At 46.5% G+C, this 18,983-nt stretch overlaps 1 protein-coding gene across 25 annotated transcripts in view; it reads right to left on the bottom strand.

Annotated features, from left to right (window-relative positions):
• Positions 1-13,267, bottom strand: part of EIF4G3 (eukaryotic translation initiation factor 4 gamma 3) — a 352,454-nt gene extending 339,187 nt beyond the window's left edge. For 20 of the 25 annotated variants that reach the window (XM_030805822.1, XM_030805821.1, XM_030805820.1 and 17 more), the window contains exon 1: positions 12,533-12,837. In XM_030805822.1, the coding sequence (XP_030661682.1) occupies positions 12,533-12,762 (230 nt within the window). In that variant the 5' untranslated portion in view covers positions 12,763-12,837. Of the gene's footprint in view, positions 1-12,462; positions 12,479-12,532; positions 12,838-13,091 lie in introns of those variants that run through there. The other 5 variants (XM_030805828.1, XM_030805829.1, XM_030805827.1 and 2 more) reach the window with 3 other exon arrangements.
• Positions 13,268-18,983: the final 5,716 nt, after the last annotated feature.

An 18,983-nucleotide genomic window follows, 5' to 3' on the forward strand; every position in this document is an offset into this window, starting at 1 on the left:
CTGCACGCCAGCCTGAAAGACACAGCCAGACCCCATCTCAAAAAAATGAGTAAGCTGGGCGCGGTGGCTCACGCCTGTAATCCCAACACTTTTGGAGGCTGAGATGGGCAGATCACTTAAGGTCAGGAGTCCAAGGCCAGCCTGGCCTATTATGGTGAAACCCCATCTCTACTAAAAATGCAAAAATTGCCCCAATGTGGTGGCGTGCACCTGTAATCCCAGCTACTCGGGAGGCTGAGGCATGAGAATCGCTTGAACCTGGGAGGCAGAAGTTGCAGTGAGCTGAGATGGAGATCACACCACTGTACTCCAGCTTGGGTGACAGAGCGAGACTGTCTCAAAAAAATAAATAAATAAAATAAATAAATGAATTAAGGTTTTCTTTCGTTTGTTTTTGGGGGGTTTTTTTGAGACAGGGTCTCACTCTGTCACCCAGGCTGGAGTGCGGCAGTGCAATCATGGCTCACTGCAGCCTTAACCTCCTAGGCTCAAGCAATCCTCCCACCTTAGCCTCCCAAGTAGCTGGGACTACAGGTACGTGCAACCGCGCCTGGCTAATTTTTGTATTTTTTGTAAAGACAGGGTTTTGTCATGTCATCCAGGATGGTCTCAAACTCCTGAACTCAAGCAATCCACCCACCTTTGGCTCCTGAAGTGCTGGGATTACAGGCCATGAGCCACTGCACCTGGCCAAGTTCTCCAACCAAGTTCTATTTCTTATATACTAATTACTAGGACCTAGAAAAAAGGTCAGGAATCATTTCATTTAACCTTTATTATGTCCCTTCACGGTTCAGTCCTTTCCATTCTCAATGTAAAAACAGTATTCTGGTTTAAAACTGGCTGTATTCATTTTCTATTCCCACTTAATTTTCCCTCCTTATTCCAAAATTAGGTTTGTTCCCACACTTCAATCCTCTTTCCCTTATCCCGCATGAATCCTTGTGGTCTTTTCCTCCTTTCCTTCAATCACTCCTTATGATACTAACACTTTCTGAAAACCAACTAAAGGCCGGACGCGATGGCTCCTGCCTGTAATCCCAGCACTTTGGGAAGCTGAGGCAGGTGGATCACCTGAGGTGAAGAGTTCGAGACCAGCCTGGCTGATACATAAATAGGCTAGGTGCAGTGGCTCACGTCCATAATCCCAGTACTTTGGAAGGCCAAGGTCAGGAGTTCAAGACCAGCCAGGCCAATATGGTGAAACCCTGCCTCAACTAAAAATACAAAAATTAGCCAGGCGTGGTGCCGGGTGCCTGTAATCCCAGCTACTCAGGAGGCTGAGGCAGGGGAACTGCTTGAACCCGGGAGGTGGAGGTTGCAATGAGCCGAGATCACAACACTGCAATCCAGCCTGGGCAACAGAGTGAGACTCTGCCACAAAGAAAAAAAAAAAATTAGGACTCTGGCTCCCAGCCTTTTTTAAAAACTTAGTATACTTGAACATATAAAGATGAACTTAAAGGGATAATAAAGAAATGTAAATAACTGTATGGGAAAAAAACTTGTGATGTTACATTGAGTTTTAATCTTGCAAATAATGCAAAACATTACAGGAACAATAACTCAAAAGATGTTTGACTTACTGATAAAGGTTTGAACATTCCCCTTTGTAATGTGCAGTCATAACTTCTAAGCTAAAAGCCAAAGGTGAAAAAATATTCCCAAGAAAAACATTCCAAAGAAACAAAAAGTTCACTTATATTCCAAGTAGATACAGAATAAAACTATTCAAGAAGTATCTCTTGGCTGGGTGTGGTGGCTCATGACTGTAATCCCAACACTTTGGGAGGCTGTGGGCAGATCACTTGAGGTCAGGAGTTTGAGACCAGCCTGGCCAACATGGTGAAACCCCGTCTCTACTAAAAATACGCAAAATTAGCCGGTCGTGGTGGAGGGCACCTGTAATCCCAGCTACTCAGGAGGCTGAGGCAGGAGAATTGCTTGACCCGGGAGGCCGAGGTTGCAGTGAGCTGAGATCGTGCCACTGCACTCCAGCCTGGGTGACAGAGCGAGACTCCATCTCAATTAAAAAAAAAAAAAAAGTATCCCTTTTTATTTTTTTGGGACAGTCTTGCCCTTTCACCCAGGCTGGTGTGCAATGGCACAATCAGGTCTCACTACAGCCTTGACTTCCCGGGCTCAAGCAATCCTCCGGCCTCAGCCTCCTGAGTAGCAGGGACTACAGGCATGCACTGCCACTCCTGGCAAACTATTTTTTAATTTTTAGTAGAGACAGGGTCTCACTATGTTGCCCAGATTGGTCTCAAACTCCTAGACTCAAGTGATCCTCCTGCCCCAGCCTCCCAAAGTACTGGGATTACAGGCATGAGCCACCACAACTGGCCAAAAAAAGTACTTTTCATGGCAGATACTTAGGTAGCAAATTAAGCAAGAAACAAAACTAGGTGCATAATCTGACTGTTACAAAAATGTATGACCACTAATATTAAAATCCACAGAAAAAAAAATCAAGAAAGAAATACACCAAAATGTTAAAAGTGGTTATCACAGCTAGGCACTGGGACACATGCCTGTAATCCCAGCACTTTGGGAGGCCAAGGCGAGCAGGTGGCTTGAGCCCAGGAGTTCGAGACCAGCCTGGGTAACACGGCAAAACCCCATCTCTACAAAAAAATTAGCTAGGCATGGTGGCACACACCTGTGGTCCCAGCTCCTTGGGAGGCTGAGGTGGGAGGATTGCTTGAGCCCAGGAGGTCAAGGCTGTAGTGAACCATGACCATGCCCTGGGAGGTAGAGTAAGACCCCACCTCTTAAAAAAAGTGGCAAGGCACTGTGGCTCATGCCTGTAATCCCAGCACCTTGGGAGGCCAAGATGGGCAGATCACCTGAAGTCAAGAGTTCGAGACCAGCCTGGCCAACATGGTGAAACCCCACCTTTACCCAAAATACAAAAATTAGCTGCATATAATGGTGCGCACCTGTAATCCCAGCTACTCGGGAAGCTGAGGCAGAATTGCTTGAACCTGGGAGGCAGAGGTTGCAATGACCCAAGATTGTGCCACTGCACTCCAGCCTGGGAAACAGGGCAACACTCTCTCCCCAAAAAAAAGGGGTTGTCTCCACTAAGATTATGAGTGATTTTTACTTCTCTTTTCTATATTTTTCCAAATTTCTCATTTAATTATGTGTTGCTCTTATAATCATAAGTTTTTAATAATAATATTTGACTACAGATGTTGTTCCTCCTTGGCCTTCATACCAACCCTAATCCTCAGTATCAATATGTACTTCAAATACAACTCAGGCACTTCAGATGGCTTTGTAAACTGGGTCAATGTTATTCCATCTGAAAGGAAATTACAGAATTATTTTCAATTCAATTATACATCACTGCAAAATAATTTGAGGGCAGCTCTGAATGCTATAAGTGAGTTGTGATGCCATCTATATTAATCCTAAAACTTATCTTCAAATTGAGGCCAGGCGCGGTGGCTCAAGCCTGTAATCCCAACACTTTGGGAGGCCGAGGCGGGTGGATCACGAGGTCAGGAGATCGAGACCATCCTGGCTAACACGGTGAAACCCCGTCTCTACTAAAAATACAAAAAATTAGCCGGGCGTGTTGGCAGGCACCTGTAGTCCCAGCTACTCGGGAGGCTGAGGCAGGAGAATGGCGTGAACCCGGGAGTTGGAGCTTGCAGCGAGCCAAGATCGCACCACTGCACTCCAGCCTGGGGGAAAAGAGAAAGACTCCCTCTCAAAACAAACAAACAAACAACAACAACAAAAAAATTGATTCCCAAAGTCCAATACACTTAACATTTTATTTAATAAATATTTACAGGCCAGGCGCAGTGGCTCACACCTATAATCCCAGCACTTTGGAAGGCCAACGTGGGTGGATCACAAGGTCAGGAGATCGAGAACATCTTGACCAACAGGGTGAAACCCCGTCTCTACTAAAAATACAAAAATTAGCCAGGCGTGGTAGTGGGCGCCTGTAGTCCCCGCTACTCTAGAGGCTGAGGCAGGAGAATCACTTGAACCCGGGAGGCGGAGGTTGAAGTGAGCTGAGATTGTGCCACTGCACTCCAGCCTGGGCGACGAGAGCAAAACGCCATCTCAAAAATAAATAAATAAATAAATAAATAAACAAACAAATTTACATCCTGCCTACTGTCTGTCAAGCAGTATTCTAGGTGCTAGCAATTCCACAGTGAACAAAACAAATAAAAATCTCTGCCTTCATGGAGTTTACATTCTATTAACAAAATTCAATGTCTTATAAAGTCAGGCAGCACACAGTGGGCTCAAAAAAGTATAAAACAGGCCAGGTGTGGTAGCTCACACCTGTAATCCCAGCACTTTGGGAGGCTGAGATGGGCGGATCACTTGAGGTCGGAAGTTCGAGAACACCCTGGCCAATATGGTAAAACCCTACCTGTACCCAAAATACAAAAATTAGATGGGTGTGATGGCGTGCACCTGTAATCCCAGCTACTCAGGAAGCTAAGGCGGGACAATCACTTGAACCCAGGAGGCGGAGGATGCAGTGAGCCGAGATTGCGCCACTGCACTCCAGCCTGGACAACAGACTCTGTCTCAAAAAATAAAGTACAAAACAATTACTAGTTAATAGAGATCACGGCAGGGCATAGTGGCTAACACCTGTAATCCCAGCACTTTGGGAGGTCGAGGTGGATGGATCACTTGAAGTCAAGAGTTCAAGAGCAGCCTGGCCAACAAGGCAAAATCCATCTCTACTAAAAATACAAAAATTAGCTAGGTGTGGTGGTACACACCTGTAATCCCAGCTACTTGGGAGGCTGAGGCATGAGAATCACTTGAACCCAGGAAGCAGAGGTTGCAGTGAGCCAAGATCACACTCCAGCCTGGGAGACAGAGCAAGACCCTGTCTAAAAAAAAAACAAAACAAAAAACAAACAAAAAAAAAGGTCATAAAAACCAACAAATTTCAAATGCACTTAAAATAGTTTAACTATCTCAAATTTCAGCTGAGCTACAGGAGATTGAAAAATTCCTTTGGTTGGCAGCAAGCCAAAGAACTGGAAGCCATTTGAGAATTCAGAAGTCACATGGGATCCTGCAATATTTCATCCGTGTAAGTCTCAGCTGCAGTTTATCCATTGCTTAAAGTTATATGCGTGGCTAATAATCAGGAACTAGTTAATTTCCTATTATATTAGCTCAAAGTATTATTCCTTAGGTAAAAATAGATTGTGTCTCACCACAGCACCACGGGAGTTTATTCCAGAACTTACCTTCCCTCATATCTCATAACGAACTAACTGTACCATCACCCAGAACAAGCCAGCAAATGACCATGGGAACCTTATTTTATGGTCTCCCACTATCTCACAACTAACTATACAGTCTTCACCACTAAAGTTATAGAGGTGCTTCAGTCTCTTTGGCTGAATCTAACATTAACAAGCCAAAAACCAGAAGTAGCTTATATAAGCAAACTGCTGCTTTGCCTCTGCCCCATGTTAGTATCTTCTAATATCAATAAGCCACCACAGAACATGTCACTTACCATCAGACAAAGAAACTATTAACTGGTTTCTGTAAATCCCTCCCCTCTACTTGCAAGAATAACACAAATCTCAAAAGACAATCATAAGCAATTATAATTCAAGAAGGTCACTGAATGAGTCTAACCCCTACATTTCAGAGAAGGGATAACCAATGCCTGGAGCAGTTACATGGCTAGTCTAAAATAAGATATCTATTACAATGAAAGAGCCAAACTCAAAGCCAGATTTTTTGCCTCCAAATCAGGTGCACTTCTCAATACACCAAGGTAAATCTACTTCTATTTTAAGACTAGCAAGTACTGTTTCTAAGCCAAAGTCTAGTACTAAAAGGGCAAGGATATTATGAGATGCACTGGGAAGGAGACCAGGAACAGACCCACCACAGATCAGATCAGGTATGTATCTGCTTCTCATACACTAATTCCTCAGATTATGATACAGAAAATACTTTGAATTTTTAGCTTGTGTTTGACTGTCACTTTCTCTGGTACCTTCTCTAGCAAAAAAAAAAAAAAAAAAGCCTGAAACGTGACTGAAATCCATTTATTAAAATTCTATGCAGCAGCAATGGAATTGGAAAAAGCAGGCCAGCAGAAGAGAAAGCTATGTAAACCTAGGTTAATTCTTACTCATTCTTCTAATTTAGCTGAGATGTCAACTTCTTTTAGAAAGCCTTAATTCCTCCTTCCCCAGACTACTCTCACAGCAGAGTTATCACAGTTATCACTGTACTTGCTTCATGACATTTTGTTTACCCACCTCTACCCAAAAGGACCAAGTTCTTTGAGGGCAAAGATTTCTACCTTAGCTCTTCAATCCTACATCTAGCACTGAGTGTAGCAGCACACAGTGGGTGCTGAATTAATGAATTCATAAACTTGCCACATCTATTGAAGCCTCAATATAAATGGTAAAATGTGGCAATCCTCTCCATTTATTGATTGATTGATTGAGACAGAGTCTCGCTGTCACCCAGGCTGGAGTGCAGCAGAGCGATCTCGGTTCACTGCAATCTCCGCCTCCCAGGTTCACGCCATTCTCCTGCCTCAGCCTCCCAAGTAGCTGGAACTACAGGTGCCTGCCACCACGCCCGGCTAATTTTATAGTAGAGATGGGGTTTCACCATGCTAGCCAGGATGGTCTCGATCTCCTGATCTCGTGATCTGCCCGCCTCGGCCTCCCAAAGTGCTAGGATTACAGGAATCCTCTCCATTGATTTAAGATGTGGGTCGGCCGGGCGCGGTGGCTCACGCTTGTAATCCCAGCACTTTGGGAGGCTGAGGCGGGCGGATCACAAGGTCAGGAGATCGAGACCACGGTGAAACCCCGTCTTACTAAAATTACAAAAAAGTTAGCCGGGCGTGGTGGCGGGCGCCTATAGTCCCAGCTACTCGGAGAGGCTGAGGCAGGAGAATGGCGTGAACCCGGGAGGCGGAGCTTGCAGTGAGCCGAGATTGCGCCACTGCACTCCAGCCTGGGCAACAGAGCGAGACTCCGTCTCAAAAAAAAAAAAAAAAAAAAAAAAAAGATGTGGGTCTCGGCCGGGCACAGTGGCTCATGCCTGTAATCCCAGCACTGGGAGGTCGAGGCAGGCGGATCACGAGGTCAGGAGATCGAGACCACGGTGAAACCCCGTCTCTACTAAAATACAAAAAATTAGCCAGGCATGGTGGTGCACACCTGTAGTCCCAGCTACTCAGGAGGCTGAGGTAGGGGAATCGTTTGAACCCAGGAGGCGGAGGTTGCAGTGAGCCAAGATCGTGCCACTACACTCCAGCCTAGCAACAGAGCGAGACTCAATCTCAAAAAAAAAAAAAAAAAAAGATGTGGTTTTCAAACATTTTCTAGGAGATCTTTGATTTTGTTTTTTTTGAGGTGGAGTCTCACTCTGTAACCCAGGCTGGAACGCAGTGGTGCAGTCTCAGCTCACTGCAACCTCTGCCTCCTGGGTTCAAGTGATTCTCCTGCCTTGGCCTCCTGATCTGAAATTACAGGCAGGTGCCACCGCACCCCGCTAATTTTTGTATTTTTAGTAGAGACCGGGTTTTGCCAGATCAGGGCCGGGTGCGGTGGCTCAATGCCTGTAATCCCAGCACTTTGGGAGGTTGAGGCAGGCGGATCACCTGAAGCCAGGAGTTCGAGACTAGCCTGGTCAACATGGTGAAACCCAGTCTCTACTAAAAATACAAAAATTAGCCAGGGTTGGTGGTACATCACCATAATCCCAGCTACTCAGGAGGCCGAGGCAGGAGAATCACTTGAACCCAGGAGACGGAGGTTGCAGTGAGCTAAGATCACACCACTGCACTCCAGCCTGGGTGACAGAGCAAGACTCGTCTCAAAAAAAAAAAAAAAAAAAAAAATTTAAAGATGTTATCAGAAACCCCAACACGGAAAATCAATGCATCAGTCCTAAGTTGGTTTAAACTCTCATGGTTTGATAGGAAATACTTCACTGTAATCACTTTTTTACTTTCTAGCTAAGATCAGGTATAGAAAATACCTTCCTCTGAAACCCATAAACCCAGGACAGGAAGTAGCAGCAGCTGAGCTATAACTCAAGCATCTGAGTAACTTTCTTCCTTATCTCCATCTTGTATCTGTTGCCCTCTGTTCTCCTATGGGAGGATCTGTACTCAATATTTGACATTTTATTGATGGTGGGGCTTAGGAGCAGAAAGACTGCTGGCCACTATATGAGCTACAGAATTCTAGTTGCTAATTATAATGGTATTCTGCTTGAGGCCTTGCTAACTTCTGAACAAGCAGGAACATGCACTCAACCAAAGACCTATGTCTTAAGGCTCAATAAGGTAAAGATAAGCTACTTGTCTAGCAGTATGTGACTATGAACTAATTAAAACAAAGTACAGTATCACTGTGTTCTAGATTACTCCACAGAACCTCATTTCTGTATACAGACCTTCCCCTGGCTCTCAAATATAGGAGAGTATTCTTCCTCCCATTCCCATACACAGGCTTGGTGAGAACAGCCAAGCATAGTACAAAAGGCATTCATGGGCTTTGGAGTCAGTCATACCAGTCTGAATCACAGACCACCATTTACTACGAGAACCCTGGAAACATTACTTTACTTCTCTGCACTTCAGTTTCCTCATCTATAAAATACGACAATACCGACTACCTTATTAAAGTTCCCCTGGGAATTAAATATAATTATGCATGTCGGGCTCCCAGGATAGTAGGAACTCAATAAATACTATTATTAATTATTCAGATTTAGCTTTGGTAGAGAGGCAAAAAATGAAGACAGAAAATGTTATTGGCTTCAGCCTGTAAGATAAAACTGAAAATCAATACAGAAATTATTAAAAAATTAAAAAAGAAAACTATAATACCAAAAAAAGCAACAGGAATAGTGGTTTTTAATATATATGTCATATATCTATGACAAACTAGCTAAGAACATGAGGTATTTTCCGGTTGATACAGGTCTTTCCTAAATTTAGCTCCTGCTAAGAACCCACTGCCTGATTTTCTTAATTATATTGGCTGCCCCAAAACAGTAACTAGACTCCCCAGAAGTGTCAGCAACCCTGAGAGAAATTATACCCTGAAGCCTTTCCATATAGAGAGAACACTGCGTATTCATAACAGACTGCAAAGTTTTTTTTAAGTCAGAACTACTTGGATACCTAAATTCAAACTCATTTATCTTGAATTATCTGAAGGGTGAGCAATTTCAGTCTAAAGGACTAGGTTTTTAAGGGGGGCCCAAGAACCCCCCCACCCCCCAAAAAATGTAAGCAACAGTTTCTATGTATGCACAGTTTTCTGTGGAAAGGGTCTATACAGCTTTCATCAAAGTTGTTTGTTACCCAGAAAAGGTTAAGAATCACTGTTAAGATTCTCCACAGAGCCTCTTGGAACCTCATACGGGGAAGTTAGGGTAAGCATATCTCAAGGCAAATAGTTTAAAGTGCTAATTTCATAACCTATAAACTTCATGCTGGATTATGTTATGAAAACCCTAAGCCTATTTCTCCATTCCTTTAGCACTTTTCATATCAGAGTTTTTCTTTTTCCAACCTCGACCATCCTGGCCTGCCCTCTGCCAAGCCCCCAGTCATCTGCTTCTTTTAAGCCAAAGGCCACTACTTGAAATGGCCTTTTGGTCCCTGCCATGCAATACTGATGCCTACTTTTAAGCAGGTGCCAGTTTACACTCAAATCCGTTACTGTTAACACTTCTCCTCATTTCTGATTTGTCACTTGAACACTAAGTATAAATGAAGAACATAGTGCCACGCAAATCTTTTTAGTATTTTTACAAATTTAAAATACTGTCTGGCCAGATGCAGTGGCTCACACCTGTAATTCCAGCACTTTGGGATGCTGATCACGCCTTACAAAAAATTACCTGGACCTGGTGGCACACGCCTGTAATCCCAGCTACTCGGGAGGCTGAGGCATGAGAATTGCTGGAATCCAGCAGGCGTAGGTTGCAGTGAGCCGAGATCACACCACTGCACTCCAGCCTGGGCGACAGAGCAAGACTCTGTCTCAAAAATAAATAAATAAAATTGTCCGAATTTATTAATTCAATGCAAACACAACTATACCCACATTATTTTGAGGGTCTGGAGATCTATTCAAGCCATGAAAAGTGCAACTCCAGCTATGCACTCCTGCCAAGATGCTTAAATGTTATCACCTTATTGAACAATGACCACTTGCGTCAAATACAAATTCCCATACTCCCTCAGGGTAGAAAAGTAGAACTGCTTTATTTCAATCCTTTTTTAATCAATACCCCATTACCAGTTGATAACACTTCACCACTGGTGTGTTCTGATGAAATCTACAACCTATACTTCATTTACTGTTTATATAACAAAATTTTCTATTTTAGCAATTATAACCTTTCAGTGTGTAAAAGCAAAGAGAAAACAATAAGAGCTGTGAAACACATCAAGAGGAAGATTAATTTCAGCTTCAATGGCATGAGGCAAAGTAAAAACTTAAAGCCACACAAAAGTAAGTGTTCCATATGACTAAAATTGGTTCAAAATTATCTACACTGGAAATTACACTTAAATTTATCTCTTTAACAAGTCCTTTTTATTCAAAAGAAAATTAAGTTTCAGCTTTAGTAACTACTTGAATGTTGCAACCAACTCAGAGCTTTTATAAGTCCTCTATGAAATGCACTGAGAAAAAGCATGCTTGAAACACAGCTCTGTGTCCCAAAAAGCCACCCAACTCACCAGTGTCACATTCAGCACTGCAGTCCTTACTACTCTGTACATCAAGGACATCTACTATAGGTTTCCTTTCATTTCTGTTTAATTGCCAAAACAGCTCAAAGATGCAGGTAATGAGTAATTTACGTGGTGACACAATTCAGAAACTTAAAAGTCCTAACCGAGTATAGGCAATCAAGGTAAAAAATGAAATTAGAAAGGAATTTAAACTCACAAAGTAGTAAGAAAAGTCAGGTTTAAGAGATTCAACACTGAATTCTGCCTTTAAGTAGGCAAACCAGCCAACCTTCCCCCATCCCAGAGACACTGACCAAAACCAACCAGGTTTTCCATAGGCAACGCTTAAGTTATCACCACACTTTCTCATCGGTGAACAATTCCTAATTGAACAGAATCATGCAGGATAAAAACATTATGAAATCAGTACACACGTCACACTGGAATGGAATTTATCTTTACACTGCACCACGGTGCCTGGATTGAAAAACATGAACTAGGTTTAAAGAACAGAAAAAATGACACTTGGCAGAAAACAAACCATGACCTGAAATTACTCTAGAAGGGAGATTGCTTTCCCTTCTCAAAGTAATCTATACAGACAAGAATCAAACTAGACTGTGAAATAATCTGGCGACCTCACAGCAGTTAGCTTCTTACTTGCTCAAACATCCTACAATCTCTAAAAGTCAAACGCACGATGACACAAACACAAAAACACAACACATCTAACATCCAATCATTATTTATTGATTTACACAAATATAGTGGGTGTAGGGAGGAGGTGATGCATGATGAAATGTTATTCTCAGGTACGCAATACCTTTCTAAATCTCCGTGGAATTCATTAATTCAACGTTTTACCTTCACCAGCTAGTTTTTGACTAAAATACCCCATCACCAAGTCTTTTCAATCAAAGCTGTCCAAAATTCTACAATCGAGCAAATAACATGAAATTAGAAATATTCAATACTAGACTTTCCTCCAGAAGCCCTGGTAACTCTCTAGACATCAGGCCTATGAGGAGTAAATTAAAGCCCATTAAAAATATTCAGCCTAACACAAATCTTCCAAGAAGTGAGACTTTTGTGGGTGATGGGTAATGTCAGTGAACTTCCTCTTCCTTAAAAAAGGTCAAAGACAGGGAAGCGTCCGGCGTCACATTTCCTCCTCAGATCTCTACCACAAACCACATCACAACTCTCCCATTACCAAAAAAAATTATCCAGAGGAACTGCTTTCTGTACATTTTCACCTTAGACTGAAAATCCAACTTACCTCGGAAACGAGCTGATTAGTTTTAAACAAGAAATTTACCGATAAAGTTTATTATGTACTAATAATAATTAGGGAAGCCCACTGTGTCCCGCTGTAGGGGGAGCTGAGGGGAGGTGAAGAGTAGGAGGGTGTAATCCTCACAACAACCAGAGAAAAGCCTTCCCTGCAGGGTTGGTCCCAGCCACCAAGCAAATTCTGCCCAATAAAGTGGGGGAGGGTACCTTAGGAGAGGAGGGGAGAAGGGACCCCAAGCTCTAAAAGGAAGGGGCTGCAGAAGCATGGCCAAGTGGAGCTAGCTTTCACAGTATTGCAGAGGGTCTGGGGGTCCCCCCGCAGTGCTGCTGCCGGGGCACCCCAAAAGCTCCGCCCTAGCCCGATGCAGGGGCTTGAGCCGCTGTCCCTTTCCTGGCTGGGCTGTGGCGGCCGGCAGGAGGGTCACCTGGGCTGCGGGGTCCCTCTGGACTGCAACGACGGGAACCGAAGGGCCGACAGGAAGGTGAAAAGGATACTGTTGGGGCGCCTGGGTCTGGAGGGCCCTGATGTTCGGGTGAGGAGGGGGGGCCGCTGCCGCCGCCGCCGCCGCTGCCGCCGCCGCCGCTGCCGCCGCCGCCGCCGCCGCCGCCGCCGGGTGAGGAGGCGGTACCGCTGCTGCCGCCGCCGCCGCCGCTCCGGTGCCGGGTCCGGTTCCTGCTGCAGTCGCTGTGCCTGATTTCAGAGCCGGTTTCTGCGGTAAACTCATGGCAAAGCGAAGCCACCAACCCCCCCAGAGCGGGACCGGGCGCGCCGGGGTGCAGGGGCCGGGGGCAGCGGGGGAGCGGGATGGGGGCAGACCCGGGGAGGCGGCGGGAGCGGGGGGCGGGGGGGAGCCTGGGAGGAGGAGGAGGAGGGGGCCGGGGCCGGTCACACACGCCCGACGCCGCCGCCGCCGCCGCCGCCGCCTCCGCCGCCGCCGCCGCCGGCAGCAGCAGCCGCCCCGCGGGCCAGCACCACCGGCTGCCGGTCTCCGTGACAACGCGACCCCCAGGGGGGGGCCGGACCCGGCGGGGGCAGGAGGCGGAGAGACCGGACCTTTCACGGCAATATCCTCATGGGCCGGCGGCGGGGGATCTTTATCCCCCTCCCCGGAGGAAGCGGCGCCCTTCTCGGTAGCGGGGCTCAGGCGATGCCGGTGGATTTTCTTCACTCAACGAGCAGAGCATCCAACATGGCGCTGTGGCCGCCTCCAGCAGTCCGGCAGGACGGCTGCTCGGAAAACTTCGGGCTTTTTCGGAATGGCTCGGGAAGCCGAGGGTGGGAAGCCTCTTCGGCTCTTTCCGGAGACTGCTAGGGGTCGGGATTATTCGGAGACGCTCGGGTGCGTCCTCGGCCGCCGTTCGGGAGCGCTCAGGGGCTAACTCGCTTCCTCGGCAAAGATCGGCGAGAGGGGCTTTGCCGGCTTACAGCGGCGCGGGTGCGGGGCGGAGGGAGAGACCAAAGGCGAGGTCTGGCTTGCGAGAGTCCTCCCCTGCGGCCCAGCCTCGAAGAACAATGGTAATGGCGCCGGAGTCGGCTGTTCGCTGAGCCCTGCTCGCAGGGGCGGAGAGGCAGCGGCGAGGCGAGAAACCCCTGGAGAGGGAACCGCTTAACCGGAATGGAACCCGTTGGATAGGGACCCCCCGCGGGGACTTCGCATAACCAATGCCGCCCGCCGGCCTGTAACCCACGCATTTCACACCCATTGTGTCGACACTTCCTCCTCAGACGCTCTGAGAGGTGAATGAGGAGCCCCATTTCCAGAGGACACAGAGGAAAAGTGACTGGCCCAAGGTCACCCTATCGAGAAAGGACAGAGCCTAAATCTAAATGCCACCTTCATCTGGATGAACCTTGCCGCCTCCCATATTGGCTGGGGACATGATCTGAGCCGCCATATCTAATCAGCAGTCTTAACTGAGCTCTGTGGATGGATTCAAACCTAGGCCTTCCCCAGGACTGGAGCGCCCTTTGACCAGGCGCCAGTGATCAGCTCCCCGATGTCCTATGCTGGGTGACATTTGTTGATAAGGATTTTCTTCCCAGCTAGACCTGCCAAGATCACTCCCACCCCCAACCCCGCACACCCTACTCCTTAGCAGGCGCCTTGTCCTAAGCACAGTAGCATTGAATGGGAAAGAATGGCAGGCATCGGCGGGGCGCGGTGGCTCACGCCTGTAATCCCAGCACCTTGGGAGACCAAGGCTGGTGGATCACTTGAGGTCAGGAGTTCAAGACCAGACTTGCCAACATGATGAAACCTCGTCTCTACTAAAAATACAAAAATTTAAATAAAAAAAAATTAGCCAGGCGTGGTGGCAGGCACCAGCTACTCGGGAGGCTGCGGCGGGAGAATCACTTGAACCCAGGAGGCGGAGGTTGCAGTGAGCCGAGAGAGTGCCATTGCACACTAGCCTGGGCGACAGAGTGAGGCTTCGTCTCAAAAAAAAAAAAAAAAAAAATGGCAGGCATCATGGAGCAATCAAGTTTTAATATAATAGTTACCAGACATGGCACTAAGCGCTGTACCCTTTGTTATCTCAAACAGTCCTGTGAAATAGGTAGTATCCATTTTACAAATGAATAAACTGAGACTGGGGAAGCTCAATACCATCAAACAACAGAAAAGCTGAGAAAATTGAGGCTGAAAAAGCACAAAAGACTTTCCCGAGGTCGCACGGACAGTGTGGCTGGCAGAGCTAAGATTAGAGTCTAGTTCTGACTCCTGCTATCCTGCTTCACACACTGCCTTATTTTGTTGTTGCTGTTGTTTGAGACGGAGTTTCGCTCTTGTTGCCCAGGCTGGAGTGCAGTGGCACGATCTCGGCTCACGGAAACCTCCGCCTCCCGTATTCAAGCGATTCTCTTGCCTCAGCCTCCCAAGTAGCTGGGATTAGAGCATGTGCCACCACGCCTGGCTAATTTTGTACTTTTAGTAGAGACGGTGTTTCTCCATGTTGGTCAGTCTGGTCTCAAACTCTCAACCTCAGGTGATCTGCCTGCCTCGGCCTCCCAAAGTGCTGGGATTACAGGCGTGAGCCACCGCGCCTGGCCTGTTGTTTTTAATTCATATAAAGCTCTACACATAGTGGATGCTTAATTCGTGACAATCCCTGGCCCCAAATGCTCCTTCTAGGATAAAAGAGCATCTGAAAGAGAGTGATACCACAACCCCCTACGGTATCTTTCTAGCTAGAGCTCCACAGTTTCTGACATGGAAAAGGATGCCTTATCCCCATCTCCAGACTGGAAGACAGCAGCTACTTCATACTGTGGCATCTTAAGACTGTCTGGATTTGTAACACCTGATTTTTTTTTTTTTTTTTTTTTGAGACAGAGTCTCGTTCTGTCGCCCAGACTGGAGTGCAGTGGCGCAATCTCAGCTCACTGCGAGTTCCGCCTCGTGGGTTCATGCCATTCTCCTGCCTCAGTCTCCCAAGTAGCTGGGACTACAGGCACCTGCCACCATGCCCGGCTAATTTTTTTTTTCTTTTTGTATTTTTAGTAGAGATGGGGTTTCACTGTGTTAGCCAGGATGGCCTCGATCTCCTGACCTCATGATCTGCCCGCCTTGGCCTCCCAAAGTGCTGGGATTACAGGCGTGAGCCACCGTGCCCAGCCTGTAACACCTGATTATTTAGGATGGGATTTTCTGCTCCTCTCCAGGCATGATTGGCTCCAGGAAGAATTCCCTAGTGGTCCTTCAGTTCCCCAGATTCTCCTTTCATTTTCTGAAATCTCAGGCATCCTTATCCCGATCAAAACTGTTCCAAGGAAAGGATTTGACTTCTCATTTACACTAGGGTGATAACAGGCTGATAATTGCTTAATTGTTATTCTTTTCTGAACTAGCTTCATTTTCTAATTTAATAATAGCTACAAGCATCAGATAATTACTGTGTGCCAGTCTTAGCTAAGCACTTTATGAAGCTTATCTGTTTTAAAACTGATAGACCTTGGGCAAAATAATGTAAAAGTCCCTGATAAGATTCTGGCCACAGGCAATCAATGGAGGAATTTTGTAGGGAACAAAGTCAAAAAGGTAGAGTTCTGTTCTTTCATCCCAAAGAGTGGCCTTGCTCAAGTCAAGACCTCACTTGCATATGTATATAGAAATATAGATATATCAAGCAGCATATATACATAATATATATAATATACATATATATATTAGATATGTTTGTTGTTGTTTTGAGACAGAGTCTCATTGTCTCCCAGGCTGGAGTGCAGTGGCACGATCTCAGCTCACTGCAACCTCCACCTTCTGGGTTCCAGCGATTCTCCCGCCTCAGCCCCCCGAGTAGCTGGGATTACCGGTGTGCACCACCACACCCAGCTAATTTTTGTGTATTTTTAGAAGTAGGGTTTCTTTTTTTTTTTTTTTTTGATACGGAGTCTCTCGCTCTGTCGCTCTGTCGCCCAGGCTGGAGTGCAGTGGCGCGATCTCGGCTCACTGCAAGCTCCGCCTCCCGGGTTCACGCCATTCTCCTGCCTCAGCCTCCCGAGTAGCTGGGACTACAGGCGCCCGCCACCACGCCCGGCTAATTTTTTTGTATTTTTAGTAGAGACGGGGTTTCACCATGGTCTCGATCTCCTGACCTCATGATCCACCCGCCTCGGCCTCCCAAAGTGCTGGGATTACAGGCGTGAGCCACCGTGCCCGGCCAGAAGTAGGATTTCACCATATTAGCCAGGCTGGTCTCAAACTCCTGACCTCAAGTGATCCACCCGTCTCGGCTTCCCACAGTGCTGGGATTACAGGCATGAGCCACTGTGCCCGGCCTATTTATTTATTTTTGAGACAGGATCTCAGGCTGGAGTGCAGTGGCTCAATCACGGTTCAGTGCAGCCTCGACTTCCCCAGGCTCAGGTTATTCTCCCACCTCAGCCTCCTGAGTAGTTAGGACTACAGGTTCGCACCACCATGCCCAGCTAATTTTTGTATTTTTTTTGTAGAGACAGGGGTCTCACCATGTAATCCAGGCCGGTCTCAAACTCCTGGGCTCAAGTAATCCGCCCACCTCGGCCTCCCAAAGTGCTGGAATTACAGGTGTGAGCCACCACTCCCTGCTTCTACAAATTTAAAAACTGAGATTCAAAGATGTGAAAATTCTCATAACTTTTAGGTAAATGTACAGGGATTCAAACCCAAGGCATCTGACTCTAGGTCTGATTTGCCAGGTTGCCTTCAACATAGCAACCTACCCACTATGGCCAGAGGTATTGTCAACAAGAAAAGCTGGTTTTGTTAACTTTCCTGTTACCATCACCTTCAGGATCCAATCTAAATCTAAGGTCCTTCAGAGTCTGGGCTCTGCTTCCAATCTGCCACACTCCACCTCAAATCCAGAGCTGCAGCTACCTTGGTCTATTGGAAATGAAACCATTCTCCTTGCCCTGGGGCCCATGTGCAGCCTGCTGCTGCTCCCTGTATCCCTAAACTGTCCTCACTCCCCTTAGCCAATTGGCTAATTCCTGATTCAAGGTTTGGCTCAAGCATCACCTCCTCAAGGCAGCCTTTTTTCACTCCCCAAGCTGAACTAGGGACCCTTCCTCTAGATCCCCTTGGCAGTGGATGCTTAAAACTCTCAGGGCACTCTCCACGAGTGTGGCCACTGAAAGCAAATAACCTGAGTTTGATTCTTAGCCCTACCATTGATTAGCTGTATGATCTTGGAGAATGCACTTAATTTCTCCAAGCCTTGGTTTTCTCATCTGTAAAATAAAGAGGTTCTACCTCCTAGAGTTATCATAAAAAATAAAACAAATGTGGCCAGGCGTGGTGGCTCACACTTGTAATCCTAGCACTTTGGGAGGCCGAGGCCGGCAGATCACGAGGTCAGGAATTTGAGACCAGCCTGGCCAACACAGTGAAACCCCATCTCTACTAAAAATAAAAAAATTAGCTGAGCGTGGTGGCGGTGCCAGTAATCTCAGCTACTTTGGAGGCTGAGGCAGGAGAATCGCTTGAACCCAGGAGGTGGAGGTTGCAGTGAACCAAGATTACACCACTGCACTCCAGCCTGGGCAACAGAGCTAGACTCCATCTCAAGAAATTAATTAATTAATTAATTAATTAAACAAATGCAAAACACTTAGCTCAGTCCCTGGCTCATAGTAATTCTTGGATAAGTTTTAGCTATTTTTTTTTCATTTATGCAGGGAGATTACTTAGCCTTTTTGTTTGTTTGTTTGTTTGTTTTTGAGACAGAGTGTCGCTCTTGTTGCCCAGGCTGGAGTGCAATGGCACGATCTCTGGCTCACTACAACCTCCACCTCCCAGGTTCAAGTGATCCTCCTGCCTCAGCCTCCTGAGTAGCTGGGATTACAGGCATACACCACCACGCCCAGCTAATTTTGTGTTTTTAGTAGAGACGGGGTTTCTCCATGTTGGTCAGGCTGGTCTCGAACTCCCAACCTCAGGTGATCTGCCTGCCTCGGCCTCCCAAAGTGCTAGGATTACAGTCATGAGCCACCGTGCCTGGCCAGAGATTACTTAGTCATTTAAAATATCTCTGACATCTAGCACTCAATAAATAGGATGTCAAATTTGCTGAATGACTGAATAATCGTGAATTGCCTAAAGATTTGGTGTTACCCTGGAGAAGTTCTGAGTCACACAAGAGGCCAGACTGAGTCTCACTGCACAGGGAGAGAGAAAAGCAAGAGTATCCTAGAGCAGGGCCTGCTAGCCCATGAGACGGGCATCGTGTCTTTGTCCAGCCATCCACTGTTCCCAGAGCCCAGTGCAGCCTCTGTCGAAGACCTACATTCCCAAAGAGCTAGATGACAGATGAAGACTCAGCTTATAAGCTTGTACATTTCCTCATAGCTGGGTGATGGTGCGTTGCTTGTTACCATGTGGGATCATGGCTCTGTTTCCCTCAGTGAGCCGAGGATTGGACCCAGGGGGACTACTTAGTTTCTTAATTAAGTCCGTAAGACTTG

This window comes from Nomascus leucogenys, chromosome 24 (genome assembly GCF_006542625.1).
Source record: "Nomascus leucogenys isolate Asia chromosome 24, Asia_NLE_v1, whole genome shotgun sequence".
Classification (NCBI taxonomy): Eukaryota; Metazoa; Chordata; class Mammalia; order Primates; family Hylobatidae; genus Nomascus; species Nomascus leucogenys.